The following is a 24,505-nucleotide window of genomic DNA, read 5'->3' on the forward strand; positions in this document are numbered from 1 at the left end:
TTAAATTATTGACAACTTTACACACCTGTGGCCATTTTGACCCCATCACTTATAAGCACTGAAAGTTGCTTCAGCTTAATAATTTAGCAAATTCTCACTGTCATGGCACTCAAATGAAACAGGTTTATAAAATGTATATTTAGGCCTACAGTTCCGGTAAGGTTTCAAAAATGTTTCTTCTCTTATTCATTATACTCACTCTACAAATGTTGTAAAAAAAAATGGCTGTTAGGCTGTAAAAGAAACTGCTAACAAAATATTTTCACATGTTTTCAACTTCTCTTTTCTCATTTGTTGGGCATTACTTTGAAGATTTGGAGATACATTATGACTTTTCCAGAGCCTGTATTCCACTGCTGACAATGTTACCTTCATAAATCTGTGGGGTCGATTTGACCCCAAGTGTGTATAATCAATGTACTCACATTAAACTAGGTTAAAACAAAAAACTCAAAAGCTGTATTTATCACAGACGACAGGAAACGCATTGTCTGTTACTATCGAAAAGGTACCTGGAATTTGAAATCAAAACTACAATTTATAAATAAGCAACTAAACTAATTTGTCAGGCTGGAGTCAAAATGGCCCCAGGTGTGTACAGAAGGGTTAAAAAAATGGCTAGGGGTGTTTTAAAATGCTAAAAGATACAAAAAAATATCGTGGAAACCCCAAATTATCATGGAAAATTGCAGTAAAAACAGGCTTATAAACATAAAATAGCAACTATACTAAATTAAATGCTCAAAAATACTAAAAACCACTAAAAAAAGAAGGTATAAAACTGTGATGTCATCACCTAATTTGCATATGAAATCTCCATAGAGTCCTAAAAAGAGCTTCAAAAACCAACTTTTGACTCTGAGTGCCTTCAAAAATGGTTGAAGATGTTATAAAGCACTATAAGATACAAGAATATATATTGTGGAAGCCTGAAAATATCGCAAAAAAATCACAATAAAAAATAGGTTTATAACCATATAAACAGCAATTGTGCTAAAAGAAAATGCCCTGGGGAATCTAAAGGTACAATTATAAGCTCAAAAATACTGGAAAAAAATTAAAAAGAAGGTTTTGAAAAACAGAAAAAGTTTTTTAGAAACTGTGATGTCATCATTTAATTTGCATATGAGACCTCATAGAGTCCTTAAAATATCTTTTAAAAACCAAAGTTTAAATCTAAGGGATCCTTTTGCAAAAGTGCGTTAGGGCTTTAACGCGCTAAATAGCGTGCGCTAAAATGCCATGTGCACTAGCCGGTACCACCTCCTCTTGAGCAGGGGTAGTTTTTCGGCTAGCGAGCGCTAATCTGGTGTGTGCACTAAAAACGCTAGCGTACCTTTGTAAAAGGAACCCTAAATGTCTTTAAAAAATGGTTGGGGATATTATGAAGTGCTATAAGATACAGAAAAATATACTAGTGCTGTCTGAGAAGAATATAATATTGAATAAATAAGGGTATATATAAATTATGAACAATACCCCCCCACCCCGATAAATCAATCTCAATATTGAGGCCATCTGGAGATAGTGTTCTAAACTGAAAAATGCATTTCTGTTCAATCTTCAAAAGAAGGTCATCTATAGATCCACCTCTCCAGGACCTCTTTGGTACAGTGATGGCACAAAATTTATAATCCTCAAAAATATGATCAACTTTCAAACTATGTTCAACCAGTGGTATATCTTTGGCATGACGTTTCATGGCACTCTTAGGTTCCAAAATGTGGATATCTAATCTTCTCTTAGTTTTTCCAATATAAATCAGCCCGCAAAGACAAACAACAGCATATACCACTCCTGTTCTGCGGTTTGAAAAGTGTTTCAAAACCAAGCATTTGCAAGATTTTGGATTAGTGAATGTTTTAGTCTTCATATTAACGTTACATACATTGCAATTATCACATGGGTAATGTCCATCTAAGGGATTTCTACTTGTATATCTTGGAGGTAGTAATGCAGATGGAACCAGCATATCCCTAACATTCCTACCTCTTTTATATACTACCAACAAGTTTTTATCTTTGAAGGTTTCATATGCAAATTAGGTGATGAAATCACAGTTTGTCATACTTCTTGCTTTTTTTACCTTCTTTTTTATGTTTTTCCAATATTTTTGAGCTTATAATTAGATATTTAGACTCCTCAGGGCATTTTCTTTTTGCAAAATTGTCTTTTATATGTTTTTTGGCCCCTTTTTTAATCTTGATTCTTCATGATATTTTCGGACTTCCAGGTGATTTTTTTAAAATAAATTCTAAGAGTTTGTAAGCCTCTTTCTTTCTATTTAATAATAATAATAATAACAACTTTATTTTTGTATACCGCAATACCACAAGCAGTTCAGAGCGGTTTACAGAGAAGAGACTGTATACAGACAGCAATGTTACAAAAAAAAAAAAAAAAAAAGTCTTTCAGTTTACATTAGCATGGCAAGAGTAGTCAAGATTTATCCGGAAGCATTTCAAAGAAACAACAAGACAGGAAAGGAGTTAGAGAAATTTATCAAAGAGATAGGTTTTAATTGATTGATTTATTAGTTTTCCTATTGTTTTTTTGTGTTTTTAAGGAGTTTTATATAGTTTTTGCAGTTCTGGTTCTTGACCTTTGTTGATCACCTTAGGAGAGACTGAATCTGGAGTCAAGCATTTATGCTGCTAGTTGCTGCATGGTTAAAATACTGAGTGTTGCCATCTTTTAACTTTAAGCTGGTAAGGACTTTTTTTATTTAAGTTTAAATTGTTTTATAGTAGTGTTTTATAGTACACCTTTGCCTTTAGTCTTTGTTTTTAATAATTCATTATTTTTTTTAGTTTTTTAACCTGGTTGGTGAAGCAGTTCATATAAATCACCTGGGGATGCACCCTCATTTTCCCATTTTAGATAAACTAGCAGCTTAGTTTGGTACATTGTTAACCCTGTATACCTATTTGCCTTTTATAAATATTCTCTAATTACATTATTTATGTGCATTTTTTAATATATTATAATAAGCATGTGCCTGGGTTTTTTTTTTTAGTCCTTTTGTTGCCTTAGCATATAATTGTCTGTATTGTGTTTCATTTGTCATCCTTCTGTAGCCTTACATATAATCATCTGTACTACATTTCGTCTAAGTTTAAATGTGGTTTTTATTATGCTTTTATTGAAACGTTTTGTTTTATGTTGGTTTTAATTTATTTTATTTTATAGTTATATCAACCCCTGATGCAGCCCTTGTGGGCAAAACACAGCCTGTGTCTGGATTTTTACATGTCTGCACAATAATAAAGTTTTGTTAAACCCATAAATTCAATGCCAGGCCACGTCTGTGCATTTCTGGGTTTCTAGAGACGGCTAACACATGACCAGTTCAGTGTGATATTCAGCATTTCACCAGCTATATGGGTTACTACATAAAGATAGGATCACATTTGTCAGTGCTATTTTATGTGGGTAATTTGGTTGGTTAAATGCTGAATATCGGCACTTAAGCAGCCAAGTGCCAATTCAATCCCTGAAATGCCTCCAAAAGAGCTGGTTTTCAGTTCAGCGCTAACCAGTTATTTTCAGCAGCACTAATCAGTTAAGTGCTACTGAAAATTAATGGTCAGCCCTGAACAGGCACCGTTTCTGGTCAGTTAAATTGCTTTGAATAGTGACTACTTTTTTTTTTTTTAACTCTAGAGGCAAAAGTAAGAAATGGAGACTAAAGGAGAATTACCCTTCAATCCCTCGTTTAAAGCCCTGGCCCTAACTAGCATTCTTTTGATACCTTCAGTATATGTGCCTTGGAACTGGTGCAACAACCAAATTTTCTTACTATAAAAATGAAAACTATAGTTTTGAGTTGCCCCAGCCACACTCAGAGCACATACACCCTTGAAATCTCTGTCCTGATGATATATGCGTGTAAAAATCAGCTTTCTGAAATCACCATTTAGTTGTGTATCCAATCTATGTATATAAATACTTATAAATGACCTCCTCATTGTTAATAATTTAAGTTCAGACCTGCCTGAAATATTTATTCAGACATTTTTATACATAAATAGAAATCAAAAATTGCTTTCTTACTTGAATTAAGCGTTTGGCGGGTTTTGGCACTTGTGCAGTAAGCCTCAATGACCTTTAAGATTTGTGCATCTTCTTCCAAAGCAGCTGTACCTGAATTTAATAAAAATCAACAAATATTATTGAACAATAATAGATACCGTATTTTTGGTTTCATAAGACACACCTGACCATAAGACGCACCCTAGATTTAGAGTAAGAAAACAAGAAAAAAAACATTCTTAACCAAATTGTGTACTAATATATCCAGGCTCTGCACCCAACCGTACACTCCTTGCCAGGCTCTGCACCTTGTCCCCCTTCCCTGCCAGGCTGTCCCCCTCACCCTCCCAAACTTTATACACCTCAAATATGCGAAAACTCTATTATTCTCCATCAGGGACCTAGACTCTTATGGTTCCTGAGGAAGAACCACCTCCACCCCCTCCCAAGGGGCATTAGCATTAAGATCCACACAGATCTCCCACTTTATTCCATTGAAGCAAAAGATAATTTAATCCACAACAAATTTCATCTCTGTGTCATTCACCATGAACCATCCTTTGTTTTTAGTTTTGTCATGACCAGGTTTGGTCCACTATTCAAGCTCTCTGGTTGCAATTTTGATTATGCCTGACACCTTTCTGTGCATAAGAATCCCTGTTACATCACTATGTGTATTCACTTTAATAAAGTCACCGCGCACAAGTTTACCTTTTTCCCGTGGTTTGTAGCGGTTCACAGCGTAGCACAACAATAAAGGTACGTGAGCCCTCAGTTTCCTTATGAAAGTTCCCAGGATCGCATCATAGCCCCCATGTCTCTGCAGAACCCCACAGCCTCCTTCCCTCCGCTCTTTGTTTTCTGCCCGCATGCTTTGCGCTCCCCCAGCCCCACGATCGGAACCCACTTACCTTGCCCCTGCGCACCCCCCTGGTGAAAGCAGGGCAGCAGGATGTCCAGGGCACCAAGAATGAAGTTGAAGGCGGCAGCGGGCAGGTGACAGCAGGAGTTGAGCAGCAGCAGCAACGGGGATCGGAAGCTCGTTCCTGTCTAGGCCCACGCTGCTTTCTGAATGGCTACAGTCAGTTCTCGCGAGTCCCGCGAGAACTAACAGCAGCCATTCAGAAAGCAGAGCGAGCCCAGGCAGGAAAGCTCACTTCTGCTGGCCGATACTCTGCTGGACCACCAGGCTATAAGGAACATTTTAAAAGGTATGACAGGGTGGGGGGTGGGGTGTTTTAAAAAAGGTATCTTCGCTGCATAAGAAACACTGACATTTCCACCCACTTTTGGGTGGGAAAAAAGTGTGTCTTATGGAGCAAAAAATATGGTAAGCTAGAAACTAGTGGCTAAAAACGCTTAATGTCCTACAAGTGCATTCACTCCACCGCTCTTTAGTATCTCTACTCTCTCATCTCTCCCCACACTACCCACCACCTGCTCATAAGATAAGTCTCTCTTATCTATACCCTTTCTCTTCTAAGGCCAACTCCAGACTCCATCCCTTCTACTTTGCTGCACTGTATGCCTGGAACAAACTGCCTGACTCGGTACGTCAAGCTCAGTCTTTAGCGGTATTCAAATCCAGACTCAAAGCCCACTTCTTTGAAGCTGCTTTCAATTCCAAACTCCAACCCACTTGCTAAGCACCAGTATAGGTCTTCTCATTCCCTCTGTATTTCCCCCACCTGAGCACTGTGTATAGATGCACCTTCTTGTCCAGTTTGTCTGTCTTGACTAGATTGTAAGCTCTTTTGAGCAGGGACTGTCTCTTCTGTGTTTTGACATACAGTACTGCATATGTCTAGTAGCGCTATAGAAATGATACGTCGTAGCAGCAGCTAGCATGCAGAATAGTCCCGCCACTGTATTCTCCAAAAGTAACTTCAAAGGAGAAAGAAATGCAATTTTGTTTTCCTGCTATAATGCCATATTCTTAAGTCTCATTTAATGTGATTGCAACAGCATTCCCCTGATCTATCCTATAAATTTGAGACACAGGATGAGAAGGAGAAAGGAAGATGCAGAAAGGACATCAGTTATCTAATTAATAGGATCTTCACAAAACAAGGATTCTACAAATAACCATCTGTGTAACTCCTTCAGCTGAATAACTGTGCTGGTGGAACTTGGTTGCAAAAAAAAGATGATGGAGCCTTGTCTGCCAAAACTTATGGTTAGCTAATGAGGAGAAACATATTCCACCAATTACAGCAGGGTTGGAAGAGATAATAAAGAGGAGTGAAAATGGTAAGCTTGTGGCGACAGTCACACCACCTAGGTCTTGAACCACTACTGTCATTGATGTATTTCATTAAAATCTTTACACCTTTATTTGACCTAAAATTTTACCCGTGAGAACAAGCTCTGAGCAATCAAGATGCTTTATGACATTCATTTGTCTCTCAGCTGCCCAAACTGCATGGCAGAATGTGATCATGGGCATATCAATAGTGGTGGTGATATCAGTAAAGGTGATTTTAAAATGTAGGCTGAGTAGCAAAAAGTGTACCCAAGTCAGATGGTAAAAAGCTAGGCAATTATTTTCTAAAAAGCTCAGCAAGCACTAAGCATTTTATAAAATATGCAGAGCATCAGCTGAAGATACGTATGTATATAGCACCATAGGAACTCAATTACCCTGCCCCGTCCCCGCGAGTTTTGTCACTGTCCCTGCGCCATTCCTGTAAGCTCTGCCTAAACTACATGAGCCTAGAACACTTATGATTTTTAAATGTTTTGAGGTTTTGAAGATGAGAACAGAGCTTGCAGGAATGGGACAGGAAAAGAACTTGCCGGGTCGGGAAAATTAGTTCCAGCAGGGGCAGGGAAAAATTTGTCCCCATGTCATTTTCCACTAAGTATACAGGACTGTTGGAGTAAAAGGCTCTATGAGGCAATATGGAAACATCCAATTTGACTTTGGCATAGATTAGGCATCAATGTTATTTTGCCAGTAATGATCATTCCTTTGGGCATTATAAAGAAATTTGATGGCTGTGTTCTGTATCAGTTATATTTGCTTAAGAGATATAAGAGGGAGTTAGAATGACTAATACAGTTAAGGATAGGAGTATGCATCACATCTTGAGCCCTTTGATTTGATAGACCAAATCTGTGGCAAGGTAAAGGAGGACGCATTCATAACAGATTTAATCTATCACAAATGAGCACAAGAGCCTTAGGAAATAACAAAATCACCCTAACTGGTAGGTTTTAACTAAGAAAGAGGAGATATCCTGGCAAACCAAATGGCTTCTGACTTGATTTTAACATGGTTTTTAGCAAGTCAATTAGCTACCATATCTAAGCATGTGGTGAGAGAATTCAGTTTGGGTAGGAAGGGTCACCATATGCCATTAGTTGGATATCATCAGCATAATAAAAATAAATTATGCATATTTGGCAGGTTATAGAATAACATACAGGATAAAACACAATATTTCTTTAAGGCAGGCTAAATTAATCCCAGATATTTAGTGTCAGCTCCTATCTGAGCATGGCATTGAATATTCAAGTGTTTGAGGCATCAAAGTTAACCAGGCAAAGCTGATATTCAGTACCATATCCAAACATAGTCAGGGCTGTCTTTTATGCAATCAAGCATGCCCAGTTAGCTATCTGACCATCAAAGTAAATATCTGCAGTGCCTGGATAACTCCTAGATCTGCCCCAGCCTTAACTAGATCAGTGTTTCTCAACCTTTTCAAGCCAAGTACCCCCTAAGCCTAAAAAATACCAACCGAGTACCCCCACCCAAACTCTGCCCGATTTCACCCCCTTTAATAATAGTAGTAATTCTAATGCAATTTCTTCCATCCATTTTTCATATACACTAGTTATCTCTCCCTGCCCCCTGCCTGTCTGTCTTTCTAATCTAATCTAGTATTTGTGAGTCGCGCATACCTAAACAGGCTCTAGGTGGCTTGAGGAAAGGAAAGGGAATAGGGTTAGGGTGGAAGGAGCGGAGGGGACAGGAAACATAAACTTAGGCAAATTAAATAATGTCAGGTGCTTAAGAAGATCTTAGAAGAATTAACTGTCAAAGAGTGAAGTTTTCAGTTTCTTTCGGAATAGGGTATGGTTAGTTTCCGTTCTTATAGTCTCTGTGAGATTGTTACAAATTTTGACTCCGAGGAAGGTGAACATGGACTGGAAGATTCTTCTGTATTTGAGATTTTTTTTGTCGAGGGGAGGTTCAGCTGGATCCTGTTGAGAATTCTGCATGAGCTGGACCATGCGTCAGTTAAAAATTTGATGAATGGGACTGCTGAGTTGCCATAGATGATAAGATGCATGATACTGGCTGTTTTGAATTTTATACGGGCTATAATGGGTAGCCAGTGGAGTTGTTTGCGGTGGGTTGAGATGGAGTCGCATTTTTTCAGACCGAAGATGAGTCTTACTGAAGTGTTTTGAATAAGTTGCATTTTGTGGGTGAGGGTGGTATTGATTCCCAGGTAGGCAGAGTTGCAGTAGTCCAGTTGGGATAGAATCATCATCTGGACAATGATGGCAAAGTGATGCTGGTGGAAGTATGGCCTGATGAGTCTTAGTTATTTCATGGTGAAGAGGGCTTTCTTTCGAATATAGGATACTTGAGGTTCCATGGATAATGTGGAGTCTAGTATAAAGCCAAGAATTTTAGAGGTTTTTTCTACAGTAAGTATGCTGCTCAATTGGAGCATGATGTTTGTTGGCGCTGTTTGTTGGGCATTGTGGAAATAGAGGACCTTAGTTTTGGTGGCGTGTAATTTTAGTTTTTGAGCGGTTGCCCATGCTTGGATTTTGTCTATATTATCATAGATTTTCTTGGGAGTTTTAGCTTGATTTTCTGCCACTGGTATGAGAAGTAAGATGTCATCCGCGTATGACATTATGCTCTCATCTTCAAGTTGGATGTCTCCAAGTGAGCTCATCAACACGTTGAAAAGAATAGGTGAGAGCGGTGATCCCTGTGGAACTCCACAGAAGACCCTCCAGGTGTTGGAGTAAACTCCATCTTTTTTGATGGTGTATTCTCTCTTCATGAGGAAGTCTGTGAACCAGCGCAGTACCGTATCTGTTGCATCTATCTCAGAGAGTTTTGTGAGGAGTAATTGATGATCAACTGAGTCAAATGCTGCGGATATGTCGAATTGAAGGAGAATGGCTTGATGGCCTGTACTTAGCAGTTGTTTGATTAGTAAGGTCAGGATGAGGAGTTCCTTGCTGTGCTGTTATCTGAAACCGAATTGTGTCTGATGAAGACATGAATGTTGCTCTATGTATGCTTATGTGGGTTTCAAGAAGTTTGGTGAGAATGGGGATGCCAGCGATGGGCCTGTAATTTGAGGGGGTGGTAAGATCTGTGTTAGATGATTTAGGAACTGGGGTTAAAGCTATTTATCCCATTTCTTCCGGAAAGCATCCTTGGTTTAGGGATTTGTTCAGGAGGGAGTTGATCCATATGATAATTTCCTTGGGCACTGATGTGAGGAGGTAAGGGGACAGTTGTCTAAGAGGCTGCATCAGGTGGTCAGTTTGCCTAATAGTTTTTGTGTGTCGGAGATGGACAGGGTAGTGAAGATGGACCAGATGAGATCGGCCTTGCTGGTTTCTGAAGATTGTTCGGGAGCCAGTCTGGGATGTGTTTGTGCAAGTGGCTTACTGGCTACTTCTGTTTGCATAGTTTTGATCTGTCTCTCTCCCTGGCCCCCTGTCTGTCTTTCTTTCTTTCTATCCCTCTCCCTGCCCGCTGTGTTTGTCTTTCTTTCTTTCTGTCTCTCCCCCTGTCTAGCAGCACCTCTTTCCTGCTCCCCCTGTTAAGCAGTAACCCTTCTCCCTTCCTTTTACCTTCCCCCTGTCCAGTAGCACCCCTTCCCTGCTCCCCCTGTCCAGAAGTAGCCCTTCTCCCTTCCTTGTACCTCCTTCCTGTCCAGCAGCACTCCTTCCCTGCTCCCCCTGTCCAGCAGTAGCCCTTCTCCCTTACTTTTACCTCCCACCTGTCCAGTAGTACCCCTTCTTCCTTCCCTGCTCCCTGTCCAGCATCTGCTAGGCCGGGCAAACTCAGGGCTTTTGCTAGGTCGGCCCGCCTCGCATTATCAAAGTGGGCTGGCCTAGCAAATGCTCCACGGCTGCTTGATGAAACTGCAGCAGCTGCAGCTGCTAGTCCAGGGGTGAGAAGAAGAGGCATCCCGGCAGCGGCAGTGTAGTCAGAAGGCAGGAAGTCAGCCGGCGTCGGAGATTGGGGTAGGAACGTTGCTAGGGAAACTGCCGCACGCGTTGCAAACTGCCGCAGGCTTCTACTGAGCATGCAGCGAGCGGCACGAAAGCACAGATCATGAAGAATGGACACACGGAGATTGAAATGCGCATGTGCGCTAAGGGTTTTATTATAGCGAATAATAGTAACCACAAAATTAAAAGAACACATAGCACATTGTACGCAGAGAAAATGTTAATTATCATTTATATTCAGGATTTTTTTTTCAAAGAGCTAAAGGCAGATTATTTTAAAATATGCAATGTCACCTCAGTAACAACTATAGAAAAATATTTCAAAACACATTTTGATCAATAAATTGAAAATAAAATCATTTTTCATGCTTTTGTTGTCTGATGATTTCATGAGTCTCTGGTTGCACTTCTTTCTGACTGTGCATTCAATATTTCTTTCTTTCTGCCTCCTGCATGCTTCCTCTCCTCCAGATCTTATTCCATTGCCCAACCAACATCTCTCTCTGTCCCTGCATAAGTCCAACTTTTTCTTCCTCTCTCCCTACTTGCCCCCACCACCACTGAAGCCACCACAGCTGATTTCTCCCTGCCTCACCCCGGAAGCCGACCCTGCCACCCGACACGCTCCATTCCTCCCCTCTGCCGCCACAAAAGGGATGGGCCAGGCACATGCAGTGACTACATGTGACTAGCCCACAAGCCTTCCCCCTGACATAAATTCTGACATCAGAGAGAAGGTTCCGGGCTTGCCAGGCAGCAATTGACTGGCCTGGAACCTTCTCTCCAATGGCAGAATTGATGTAGGAAGTAGAGAATGACACGGTGAAAAAATTGGTCCCCGTCACCGCCCCATCCCCGTCTCACCATCCCCGTCACCGCCCCGTCCCCGTCTCACCAACCCCGTCACCGCCCCGTCCCCGTCTCACCATCCTCTTCACCGCCCCGTCACCGCCACTGCCACCCCATTCACCGCCCCGTCACCGCCACTGCAATCCCATTCACTTTTCTTTATTTACGTATAAAGGAAACATTCTTTAAAACTTTAAAACTTAGTTAAATATTAGTTAATAACTATACAAAAACAAAACACGCAGAGAAAAAATTAATTAATAAAAATTCTCAAAACTGACACATTTTGATCACTAAATTTAAAATAGTTATTTTTCATACAGTTTTTCAATCACTAATCTTCCACCACCCCTGGGGCTAGCAATGCAAAAACAAACACGACATGTACTTTAAATGCTGCCGTGATTAGCATAGTGACCGCGGCTACGGCTGCAAGTCTCCCCTCCCCCCAGCGATCACGGCAGGAGGGCACCCAACCCCTCCTGTAGACCCCCCCAACGGCCCTCCCGACAATCGCAGCAGAAGGGTACCCAACCCCTCCTGCTGGACCCCCCCCAACGAACCCTCCCACCCCGGAACCCCCTTAGTCTTACTTTTCAAGTTGGACCGGACAGCTCCTCGCTCGTCTGGCCAGCAGGCCTGCCTCCGTCCAAATGAGGCGGGCCCGCCCCTACCCTGCCCAACCCACAGGATCCTAGGGCCTGATTGGTCTAGGCACCTAAAGCCACTCCCGCTATAGGAGGGGCCTTAGGTGCTTGGGCCAATCAGGCCCTAGGATCCTGTGGGTTAGGCAGGGGAGGGGAGGGGCGGGCCCGCCTCATTTGGACGGAGGCAGGCCTGCTGGCCAGACGAGCGAGGAGCTGTCCGGTCCAACTTGAAAAGTAAGACTAAGGGGGTTCCGGGGTGGGAGGGTTCGTTGGGGGGGAGTCCAGCAGGAGGGGTTGGGTACCCTCCTGCCGGCGATCTTAGGGGAGGCCATTGGGAGGACCGGCAGGAGGGGTTGGGTACCCTTCTGCTGCGATTGGCAGGAAGGGTTGAAATGACAAATGAGGAGCACGGTGAAATAGCGGTTCCTAGAAGGGGGTACATTGGCCCGCGGGGACAAACCTGTTCACCGTTTCCACGGTCGGTGAATGGCCTTGTCCCCGTCACCGCAGCGACTGCTAGTTTTCTTCCCCGTTTTCGGCGGTGACCCGCGGCTTAAATGCGGTGGCCGCGGGTAAACCGTCACCGTGTCATTCTCTAGTAGGAAGGCTTGTAGGTTGGGGAAGGCTTGTAGGCTGGCCACGTGCAGTCACTGCACGTGGCTGGCCCATCCCTGTTGCTGCTGCAGCGGCGGGGGTGGGGTAGGAATGAGATTGTCTGGTGGCAGGGTTGGCTTCGGGGATGAGGCTGGGAGGAATTGGCGGTGATGGTGGCATCAGTGGGGGAGGGGGCAGGCAGGGAGAGATCCCAGGCAGCAGCAACCAGTAGATCGCCAAAGTGATAGACTCACTTTGCCTTGGTGATCTACAGGGCTGATCAGACTTCCTCTCCCTGACATCAATTCTGGGCCATCGGAGAGGAAGTTTGGGCCAGCCAATCGCTGCCTGGCTGGGCCGGAACTTCCTCTCCGACGGCAGAAATAATGTCGGGGAGAGGAATGCTGGTCGACCCGACGCAGGGAAGTAGGGAGAGCTTGGGGCGGCGGCGGCTTTGGGGACTGTTACCAGATGGCGGCGGCAGTGGCTTAGGGTAGGGAAGGGAGAAAGAAAGAAAGGGGGCAGGCAGGGAGACAGAAGGAAAGAAGGGAAACAGTAAAAAAAGAAAGGGGGCATGAAGAAAGAAAAAAAGAAAGGGAGGCAGGGAAAAAGAAAGGGCAGGGAGAGAGGAAGAAAAAGCTGGGGGAGGGAATGGGGTCTGAAGGAGAGGAAGCATACAAGCTGAAAGAAGGGAAGAAAGATTGGATGCACAGTCAGAAGAAGAAAGTGCAACCAGAGACTCATGAAATCACCAGACAACAAAGGTAGGAAAAATGATTTTATTTTAAATTTAGTGATCAAAATTTGTCTGAATTTATATCTGCTGTCTATGTTTTGCACAATAGCGGTTTTTAGCGCAGGGAGCTTTTGAGCGTCAAAAGCAGCACTGGGCATTCAGCGCAGCTCCCTGTGCTAAAAGCTGCTATTGTGGTTTAGTAAAAAGGGAGGGGGTATATTTGTCTATTTTTGTATGGTTGTTACTGAAGTGACAGTGCATAGAGTCATCTGCCTTGACCTCTTTGAAAAAAACCCCGGAATAGGAATGATAATTAACATTTTCTCTGCATACAGTGTGCTTTGTGTTTTTAAAAAATTTTATTGTTAGTAAATCATTTTGACTTGGTCATTTTAAAAATAGCTCGCAAGCCCAAAAAGTGTAGGCACCCCTGCATTAAAGTATACTCATTATAAAAACCATCTTAAATCCAATTTGTAAAATCATTCTCCTTCCACAAAATGTAATCCTGTGATAGCAGTCGTGTACATCATCATACTTTTAATGTGATGCAAGACTAGCTCCCAAAACCTGCAAAGATTTTAGTTTTAGCTAAGATCAATATAGATTATTAACTAGGAGGACCAAATGAGACAGGGCAAGTAAGTAACAATGTCATTCATTCTAGCTAAGCAAGCAAGCATATAAACATTTCAGAGATAATGCCAGCAGTAGAAAAGTACCACACACTTTCCTGTGTGCTGCTTTAAGAATCCAGTATTTCCATTTTCATTTCATTTCTGTTTATACTTTTTAGTAGACCAAAAACATACTTTTCCTCAGTGCAAATTCTTCATCTGATGGCTTCCGTTCAGGTCTGCGTTTTGGCAGCAATTTTTTCATTGTTTTTGGGCTCTTGCTGAGATCCTGTGTTAAAAAAACGAACAAACTGTAAAATCTTCCGGCTTTCAGAATCATAATGACTGTAGCTCATTAACCATTAGTTGCTAACTAAAGCCTAATAATGTAGCCACCACAGAAGGTATTGTTAGTGGATGTTATGTTTTTATGGTTTTGCCAGTCATGGGAGTTGTGTTTAAAAACAAATAGCCTCTTCTCAGTTTTTACTTCAGCTGGATTAATATTTCCCTTTTATCTTGGAAGGAAAAGCATGGCATTATTTGTAAGGGTTTGGATTGGGTTACCTTTAGCAAAGGAAATCAGCAATTAAGACACAACAATTCTGCCCTACAGCAGGGACATGCTTTTTTCATAGTAATACAAAGATGTCTACCCTCTTACCTTCAGAATACAAGACATCCTCTAAAAAGTGCAGAACAAGAAAGTGAAAAAAAAAATGAATAAACAGGACAAAGCCCATGGAGGATGAAGACAGATTTCAAAATATACATTTAAAATAGTAAGCCTTTGAAGACTGCCAAAATTTTACAGCAATAAAAAGCCCATAATCCCCATGCTCGGTGCTAATGGTTATTTTCTAAGATGTATGTTAAAAGTTGAAGATTATTTTCCTCAAGAACACTGGCCTTCAACTACTTAATAATTCTATGTTATTTTAGAATACCTGTGATGATCCAGAATGCCAGTTTTAAAGCATTAAATATTTTGTAAATTATATATTTTATACAGCTTCAAAACTCCTTACAAAAAATGGTTTTCAATCCTATTCTCACATAATCAGTCTAGTTTTCAGGGTATCCAACAATGACTAGGCATGAAATATTTATATAAGATATCCTTCATATGCATATGCTCTAACTATTTCATCCATAGTTAATGTGGATATATTGAAAACTAGATTGTCTAACACAGTAGTCTCCAAGTTTTGATGCAAAGTAGCCACAAGAAAGCTCTGGGAACCACCAAAAGATTTTAGGCTTACAAATACCATCAATTTGATATATTATTTACCATATTTTTGCACCCTAGGTTTAGAGGAAGAAACAAGAAAAAAAACATTCTGAACCAAATTGTGCACTAATATATACAAGGCTCTGCACCCAAACCCCCTCACTCCCTGCCAGGCTCTACATCCAACCCCACACTCCTTCCAAGGTTCTGCACCCTGTCCTCCTTCCCTACCAGGATCTGCACCCAGCCCCCTTCCCTGCCAGGCTCTGAATCCAGCTCCCTTCCCTCCCTGCCATACCAGGCTATGTAGCCAGCCATTCTCCCTGACAGGCTTTGCACCCTGTCCCCCCAACCTGCTTTATACCATGTACCCCCCTGGTGGTAGAGTGGTAGGCCAGGACAGGCTACAGGGCAGGTCTAAGCGGTAGGCAGTCCCAGCCCTCGGTACCTTTAAATTCAGGTGGTCCAGTGGTGTATCGGCAGGAGCAAGCTTTCCGCATTTCTGCCCCTCCCTCGCTGGATAGCTGCCTCATTATGTCAGGGCCAGTGGCGCACAAGGCAGGAGCGAGCTTTTCACGCTCCAGCCTGGCGAGTACCTTAAGAACTGACAGCAGCCATTCAGGAAGCGGAGGGGCAGGAGCGCGGAAAGCTCGCTCCTGCCGATACACCGGTGGACAAACTGAAATAAAGGTGCTAATTTGTTATATTAGCTCCGTAAGACGCACAGCCATTTCCACCCACTTTTGGGGGAGGAAAGTGCATCTTATGGAGTAATAAATACTGTATTTATGGATTTTATTTTTCATTCCGACTTAGGGCTCCTTTTACAGAGTTGCACTAGCGTTTTTAGTGCACGCACAAGATTAGCCAAAAAATTACGGCATGCTTATAAGGAGGCGGTAAGGGCTAATGCATGCTAAAACTGCTAGCGCACCTTTGTAAAAGGAGCCCTTAATTGCATAGAAGAATATCTGAGGGATTCGAAAACAAGGAGCTGCAAAATAATTTTTAGTTTCAGATTAAGGAGAACTCAGAGCCTATTCATTTACCCCCCTCTCAATGGAACACGACGAAAGAAACTATACGACAGCCTTTTAGCGACACAGGCAGCAAAGATTGATACTACCATCTCCAATCTACTGATCAAATCAATAGACATTAAAGTATTCCGAAAAGAAATCAAAACTCATCTCTTCAAAAAACACTTCCCATCATCATAACCTCACAATAGTATAGCACAGTTACTTACCGTAACAGGTGTTATCCAGGGACAGCAGGCAGATATTCTTGACTGATGGGTGACGGCACCGACGGAGCCCCGGTACGGACAATTTTAGAGTGATTGCACTCTAAGAACTTTAGAAAGTTCTAGCTCGGCCGCACCGCGCACGCGCGAGTGCCTTCCCGCCCGACAGAGGCGCGCGGTCCCTCAGTTAGTATAAGCCAGCTAAGAAGCCAACCCGGGGAGGTGGGTGGGACGCAAGAATATCTGCCTGCTGTCCCTGGATAACACCTGTTACGGTAAGTAACTGTGCTTTATCCCAGGACAAGCAGGCAGCATATTCTTGACTGATGGGTGACCTCCAAGCTAACAAAAAGAGGGATGGAGGGAAGGTTGGCCATTAGGAAAACAAATTTTGCAAAACAGATTGGCCGAAGTGTCCATCCCGTCTGGAGAAAGCATCCAGACAATAATGAGATGTAAAAGTGTGAACTGAGGACCAAGTAGCAGCCTTGCAGATTTCCTCAATAGGAGTGGAACGGAGGAAAGCTACAGATGCTGCCATTGCTCTGACTCTATGGGCCGTGACAGAACCTTCCAGTGTCAGTCCGGTCTGAGCATAACAGAATGAAATGCACGCTGCCAGCCAATTAGACAACGTACGTTTAGAAACGGGACGTCCCAATTTATTTGGATCAAAGGACAGAAAAAGTTGAGGAACTGATCTGTGGGGTTTCGTACGCTCTAGATAGTAAGCCAGAGCCCTTTTACAATCCAAAGTATGTAGAGCTTGTTCTCCAGAATGAGAATGAGGTTTTGGAAAGAAAACAGGTAGAACAATGGATTGGTTGAGATGGAATTCAGAGACAACCTTAGGGAGAAACTTTGGATGTGTACGCAGAACCACCTTGTCATGGTGAAAAACCGTAAAGGGTGGATCTGCGACCAGTGCATGAAGCTCACTGACCCTCCTGGCAGAGGTAAGGGCAATAAGGAAAAGCACTTTCCAAGTGAGAAACTTGAAAGGAGAGGTAGCCAAAGGTTCAAATGGAGGCTTCATTAAGGCAGAAAGAACCACATTGAGATCCCAGATAACCGGAGGGGCTTTAAGAGGTGGTTTCACATTGAAAAGCCCACGCATGAACCTGGACACCAGGGGATGAGCTGAGAGAAGTTTTCCATGGACTGGCTCATGAAAAGCTGAAATGGCACTGAGGTGGACTCTGATGGAAGAGGACTTAAGGCCAGAGTCAGACAAAGAGAGCAAATAGTCCAACAACGTCTCCACTGCCAGGGAAGTGGGATCAAGATGATGAAGAAGACACCAGGAGGAAAATCTCGTCCACTTCTGATGGTAACATTGCAGAGTGGTTGGTTTCCTGGAGGCATCCAGAATGGAACGAACAGGCTGAGATAAAAGAGTATCATGAGATGTCAGCCCGAGAGATACCAAGCTGTCAGGTGCAGAGACTGGAGGTTGGGATGTAGAAGGGTTTCCTGCTGTTGCGTAAGCAGAGAAGGAAACAGAGGAAGAAGAAAAGGTTCCCTGGAACTGAGTTGAAGTAGAAGGGAGAACCAATGTTGCCTGGGCCACCTCGGAGCAATCAGAATCATGGTGGCTCGTTCCCTCTTGAGCTTGAATAAGGTTCTCAACATTAGAGGCAGAGGAGGGAAGGCGTACAGGAACAGATTCGACCAGTCGAGGAGAAAAGCATCCGCTGCCAGACGGTGAGGAGAGTAAAGTCTGGAGCAGAATAGGGGCAGCTGGTGATTGTGAGGAGCTGCAAAGAGGTCTATCTGAGGAGTGCCCCATTGAGTGAAGATAGACTGCAGAGTTACAGGATCGAGTGTCCACTCGTGAGGCTGGAGAATTCTGCTGAGTTTGTCCGCTAAAGAATTCTGTGCTCCCTGAATGTAGATAGCTTTCAGGAAGAGATGGTGATCTATGGCCCAATTCCAGATCTTTTGGGCTTCTTGGCATAAAAGGCGAGAGCCTGTCCCACCCTGTTTGTTGATGTAGTACATCGCAACTTGATTGTCTGTGCACAACAGGAGGACCTGAGGAAAGAGAAGATGTTGGAAGGCCTTGAGGGCATAAAACATCGCTCTGAGTTCCAGGAAATTGATTTGATGCTTCTTTTCCTGGGCTGTCCAAAGACCTTGAGTCTGGAACTCGTTCAAGTGAGCTCCCCATGCATAAAGAGAGGCGTCGGTGGTGATGACCAGTTGATGAGGGGGCTGATGGAACAGAAGACCTCTGGATAGATTTGAGGATACCAACCACCATTGAAGAGACTGACGAAGAGATGATGTCACAGATATGTGTCGTGAGCAAGGATCCGTCGCTTGGGACCACTGAGTAGCAAGGGTCCATTGAGGAGTGCGCAGGTGAAGACGTGCGAGGGGTGTGACATGAACTGTGGAAGCCATGTGACCCAAGAGAATCATCATTCGCTTTGCTGAGATGGAAATCTGTTGAAGCACCTGCTGACAGAGAGAAAGAAGAGTTTGAAGACGGTTGGACGGTAGGAACGCTCTCATGAAGGTTGTGTCCAAGATAGCTCCTATGAATTGAAGCCTCTGAGTGGGGATGAGATGAGATTTGGGTAAATTGATCTCGAACCCTAGAATTTGAAGAAACCTGATGGTCTGGTTGGTGGCTTGGAGCACTGTCTGAGAAGAATTGGTCTTTATCAACCAATCGTCTAGGTAAGGAAACACCTGAAGGTGGTGGGAGCGTAGAAAAGCAGCTACCACAATCAGACATTTGGTAAACACTCTTGGAGAGGAGGCAAGGCCGAAGGGTAGCACCTTGTATTGGTAATGACAACGATTGACCATGAAGCGGAGGTATTGTCTGGAAGCCAGATTGACTGGTATGTGAGTGTATGCTTCTTTGAGATCGAGGGAACATAGCCAGTCGCCTTGATTCAGTAGAGGATAAAGAGTGGCTAGAGAGAGCATTTTGAACTTTTCTTTGACCAGATATTTGTTGAGATCGCGGAGATCTAGAATGGGTCTGAGATCTCCTGTTTTTTTGGGGACCAAAAAGTAACGGGAGTAGAATCCCTGTCCTTTTTGATCTAGAGGGACCTCCTCTATGGCATTTAGAATGAGAAGGGATTGAACCTCCTGGAGAAGAAGAAGAGACTGAGGTGTGTGCAAAGCAGACTCTTTTGGTTGACTTGGAGGAGGTAGAGATTGGAAGTTGAGAGAGTAGCCGTGTTGAATGATATTCAGGACCCACTGATCTGACGTGATAAGTTCCCAACGGCTTATGAAATAAGAAAGGCGTCCTCCTATAGGCTGTGGAATTTGGGTAGAAGGAGCAAGACTGGCTATGTTTTGGAGAACCAAGTCAAAAGGGCTGAGTGGACTTTTGAGCAGGTGTAGGTTTTACCTGCTGCTGCTGCTGAGGTTGTCTAGCAGCTGGACGTTGTTGCCTCTGACGTCTCGGCTGTTGTGCAGTTTGAGGCAGAGGGCGAGCCACAAATCTACGCTGGTAGGATGACTGTGGACGAAAAGGCCTGGATGGAGGAGGCTTTTTAGGCTTCAGAAGTGTGTCCCATCTGGTCTCATGAGCGGACAATTTTTGAGTTGTGGAGTCCATGGAATCTCCAAACAGCTCATCCCCTAAGCAAGGTGTATTGGCTAGCCTATCTTGGTGGTTAACGTCCAGTTCTGAAACACGAAGCCAGGCTAGCCGTCGCATGGCCACTGACATGGCTGTGGCCCTGGAGGTCAGCTCGAAAGTATCATATATGGATCTTACCATGAATTTTCGGAGCTGCAACAGAGATGAACAAGTCTGGTGAAAAGTAGGCTTTTTCCGATCAGGAAGATATTTCTCAAAAGCAGTGAGATTTTGGATTAACTGCTTAAGGTAAAAAGAGAAATGGAAAGCATAATTTCCTGATCGATTAGCTAACATAGCGTTTTGGTATAGCCTTTTACCAAACTTGTCCATAGATTTGCCTTCTCTGCCAGGAGGGACTGAGGCATAAACACTAGCCCCTTTGGACTTTTTTAAGGTGGACTCAACCAAAAGGGACTCATGAGGTAGTTGGGGCTTGTCAAACCCAGGGATAGGAATGACTTTATACAATGAGTCTAATTTTCTGGGAGCTCCAGGAATAGTCAGAGGAGTTTCCAGATTTTTATAAAACGTCTCTCTCAGAATATCATTGAGAGGTAATTTAAGATATTCCTTTGGGGGCTGGTCAAAGTCCAAGGCATCCAAAAAAGCCTTGGATTTCTTTGACTCAGCCTCCAAAGGAATGGAGAGAGAGTCACACATTTCCTTCAAAAAGGAAGAAAAGGAAGACACTTCTGGTTTAGAGGAGGCTCCTAAAACAGACGGGTCCTCATCACCAGAAGAGCATTCTCCCTCCGAAAGAAGAGGATCCTCTGAGTCACCCCATAAGTCAGGGTCTCGAACCTGATAACTCCGGTCTCGAGACTCTGGAGTAGAAGGCTCTAAATGCCGGGACTTGTGAAGAGACTTCCCCGACCTGCCTGATTCGGTACCGGGAGATGCTACGGTACGCACCGGAGCCGAAGTCTGTACAGCTTGATGGTGAGCTCTCGGCTCCGGCGCTAGAATCGGCATGGAGACAGAGGAAACCGACTGTACCGGTACCGATAGAGTGGGCGTCGATAAAATAGGACGGTCCACTATCGGTACCGGTGGCTCAGACTGGACTGGTACCGGTATGGTCGATGCCAGGACTGAAGGTAAGAGGTGCTGTAGCTGTTCTTTAAGTTGCGCCCTCAGAACAGTAGCTATACGCTCCTCAAGGGAAGGCACCGGTACCGTCTTTTTCTTTAAAGGTACCTGCGGTGCCGCTCTACGCTCCGAGGATGAGGACCCCGATGTCGAGGGGCTCACCTCTATTGGAGCGGAGCGCTTCCGTGAGCGCCTCGAGGTCGGCAGGATTGGGCTCGCTGCCACTGAGACCGGAGGACGTTCTAACGGGGAAGGCTTCTTAGCCGGCTTACCTGGAGCCGACACCGCCGCGGTATCGCGTGGTGTCGAAGATGTGGGTGCCGACTGCACCGGTGCCGATGTCTGTACCGGTGTAGAATCAGACATTTCGGCACCAAACAATAATTTTTGTTGAATCTCACGATTCTTAAGAGTTCTCTTTTTCAAAGTTGCACAGCGGGTGCAGGTGGACGCTCGATGGTCGGGACCAAGACACTGAAGGCACCAATTATGAGGATCAGTCAGTGAAATTGGCCGTGCACACCGCTGGCACTTTTTGAAGCTGGGTTGGGGGGGCATGAATGTAAAAACGGCTTCAGCCAAATCGAAGGCCGAGGCCTCGATGGTGGCTATAGGCCCCGCTGGGGCAAAACCGAAAATAATGGAAAAACAATAAAGAAACAATTTTTTTTTTTTTTTTTTTTAGAAAATAATAAAAAAAGGAAAGGAAATATTATCTCCTTAACCAGTTTTCGCGAGCGGGAATTCACGAAAGATTCTCTCACAACGGCCGTTGAGAGAGACGCGTCTTCTTAGCTCCGCGGAAACTAAGAAACTGACTGAGGGACCGCGCGCCTCTGTCGGGCGGGAAGGCACTCGCGCGTGCGCGGTGCGGCCGAGCTAGAACTTTCTAAAGTTCTTAGAGTGCAATCACTCTAAAATTGTCCGTACCGGGGCTCCGTCGGTGCCGTCACCCATCAGTCAAGAATATGCTGCCTGCTTGTCCTGGGATAATAGAAAATACTCTCATGACCACTACCACCACCACAATAGCAATACTTCAGAATCCTGACTGTATTATTTCTTTTTTTTTTTTTTTTAGTTCAATAATTTTTATTAAGTATTTTGAAAGATACAGGAAGCAGTTCAAGTACATAGAAACAAAATAGAGCTTTCTGTATAAAGAAACTACAAATCTACATTTGATTGTAGAGGAGCAAAACAGTCAAACTGTATTATTTCTATTCATCACAACAACCTATCACTATCTACTATTTGCTTTCAATTTCTCCTGGAAATGTCCAGACTAACAATTGTAACCTGACACACTCTTGATTCTATGTAATGCAACGCTACTGGAAATATCCAGTCTTCTAATTTGTAATCCGCTTAGAACCGCAAGGCACAAGCGGAATAGAAATCACTAATGTAATAGTGAGAATTTACAATGGAGTTTGCTGCCATCTTGTGCTGAATTTTTTGAAGTGTGTCATTTTGTAAAAAATTAACATGTTTGCTAAAACATGATACAAAAAAATTTAACATTAATGGTCATGAAAGAAAATCATCAGAGGATATGATAGGCATGGAGAAGGAATGTGTAAAGTGGTGACACAGAGAGGAGTCTGACTGACCTTAAGAGGAAAGGCATATCCAATAAGATGGCAGAAATGCATAGTTGAGAGGCTTTGCTACTACTGCGGGTAGAGAAAAGGCCCCATGAAGCGAGTCACATCTAACTGCTAGGTCATACAACATGCATACAAGTTGACTAGTATCTGTATGAATGTGTATGCTTGTCAATGTGAATATGCATGCACTTGTGACCTAGCAGAGCTTCATAGGACATTTTCTATACCCACAGTAATGGCAGGGCACGCTGAATAAGGGTCACATGTTGCCCACAGGCCGTGTGTCTAGTGGGTACTTCAGGACAGAGCTGAAAACTCCTACTTTTAAACAATTAAATAACATATCACATTATTGAACAATGAACCTCAATACACCTAAAAAACACACACACAAAATAACTATAATGTACACAAAATCTGTACAAACAAATTATTTGGAAAGGTTTACTTCAAACCAGTTTTCAAAAGGATAAATAACATGGTGGTCTACAGCAGTGTTCTTCAACCATCGGTCCGCAGACTGGTGTCAGTCTGCAAAAATTTCCTGCCGGTCCGTGAAGAATTAATGTCCCCTGCAAGCGCATGTCTGTCTTCCTTCCCGCTTGGCTGCTCCTTATCTTCAGCTCCAGCTGCATTTGTTTGCCGGGACAGTGCACAGTGGCTCTTGCACGCTGAACATGGCTGATCCAGCAAATAAGTGCAGCTGGTGCTGAAGATAAGGAGCAGCCAAGAGACAGACATACGCTTGCGGGGGACAGTGATCCAGCTTCGGCAGAGGCTGCATGGCCCTGAACAAGTAAGGGAAAGAAGCTGGACAGCCCTGAATAAGTAAGGAAGTGGGGAGGAGGAGCGCGTTGGGACATGGGAGGGGCATGAATTTAGGACAAAGGTTGGAAGGCAGGGAGGGGGGACATGAACTCAGGACACAGAAGGAAGGGAGGAGGCATGAACTTGGGATACAAGGGAGGGGATAGAAAGAGAGAATTGTTGGGGGATGAGTGTGTAAGTGAGAGGGAAAGATGGTACACATGGAGAAAGGAAGAAAGGAAAATTGTTGGACATAGAGAGTGAGGAAGAGATACATGGGGAAGGATGAGAGGGAGACATGTTGGATATGGTGGTGGAGAGGGAACAGAGGGACAAATTGGTGGTGGAGAGGGAACAGAGGGACAAATTGAAGGGGATGCAAGGGGGAGGAATGTTGGACATAGTGATGGAGGGAGAGGTGTGGCATGGTGCTGGAGAGGGGTCATAGAAGGAGAAATGTTGGCATGGGGCTGGTGGGCAATAGTGAAAAAAGCTGCACATGATCCGGGGGATGAGAGAGGGTGGATATGGCACTAGAGGGAGTGGGAGAGATGCACCATGGATCTCTCTCTCTTTCCCCACTCCCTGTACACGGGATGGAGACTTGGTCCGAGCTGCGGGGATGGGGCGGAGATGGTTTTTTTTATTTCAGTCTTAGTAGTTTGCCGGTCCACAAAATAATTATTTTATTTCCGCCAGTCCATAGGTGTAAAAAGGTTGAAGAACACTGGTCTACAGCAATGCAGCCTATAGTGTGGATGCTCTGAGTAGGCTCACTCTTACTATCGGAAGCTAAGCAGGGTTGGGACTGGCTAGTACCTAGATAGGAGACTGCCTGGGAATACCAGGTGCTCTAGGCTGAGGGGCCCTATGTTGGGCAGCAGCAACACAGTGGAGCTGCACACTGTGCGGAAGAAGGCAATGGCAAACCACTCCTGTACTCTGCTGTGAAACATCACAGGTGGATTCCTCACTGTGCGTGTGGCTAACTCAGTGGCATGATCCATTCTACAGCAATGCAAAACCAGTGCAGTCCAGTAACATTCTGAAGAGCGATGGAGCGTCACAATATGTATAGGTGCCAATATTCAATACCTATACATTGGGCTTGAATGTAGAAAAAACAGGAATATTCTGTAGCTTCTGAACTCAATATATAAGCCAATATTTGCTGCTTCAGTATGTACCTTTACTGTAGAAGTGCTGATATCC

The 24,505-nt window shown here is 43.8% G+C and overlaps 1 protein-coding gene across 9 annotated transcripts in view; it reads right to left on the bottom strand.

Annotated features, from left to right (window-relative positions):
- The window catches only part of ARHGEF7 (Rho guanine nucleotide exchange factor 7), a 460,949-nt gene that overhangs the window by 139,936 nt on the left and 296,508 nt on the right, over positions 1-24,505 (bottom strand). For 7 of the 9 annotated variants that reach the window (XR_004539809.1, XR_004539810.1, XM_033948005.1 and 4 more), the window contains exons 17-19: positions 14,359-14,379; positions 13,890-13,983; positions 4,054-4,143 (exon numbers count right to left, since the gene is read on the bottom strand). Coding sequence is in view for 7 of the 9 variants with exons in the window: in XM_033948005.1 (XP_033803896.1) it covers positions 4,054-4,143; positions 13,890-13,983; positions 14,359-14,379 (205 nt within the window). In the remaining 2 variants the exon portion in view is untranslated. The remainder of the gene's footprint in view (positions 1-4,053; positions 4,144-13,889; positions 13,984-14,358; positions 14,380-24,505) is intronic. The other 2 variants (XM_033948006.1, XM_033948008.1) reach the window with 1 other exon arrangement.

The sequence above is a fragment of the Geotrypetes seraphini genome, chromosome 6, assembly GCF_902459505.1.
Source record: "Geotrypetes seraphini chromosome 6, aGeoSer1.1, whole genome shotgun sequence".
NCBI lineage: Eukaryota > Metazoa > Chordata > Amphibia > Gymnophiona > Dermophiidae > Geotrypetes > Geotrypetes seraphini.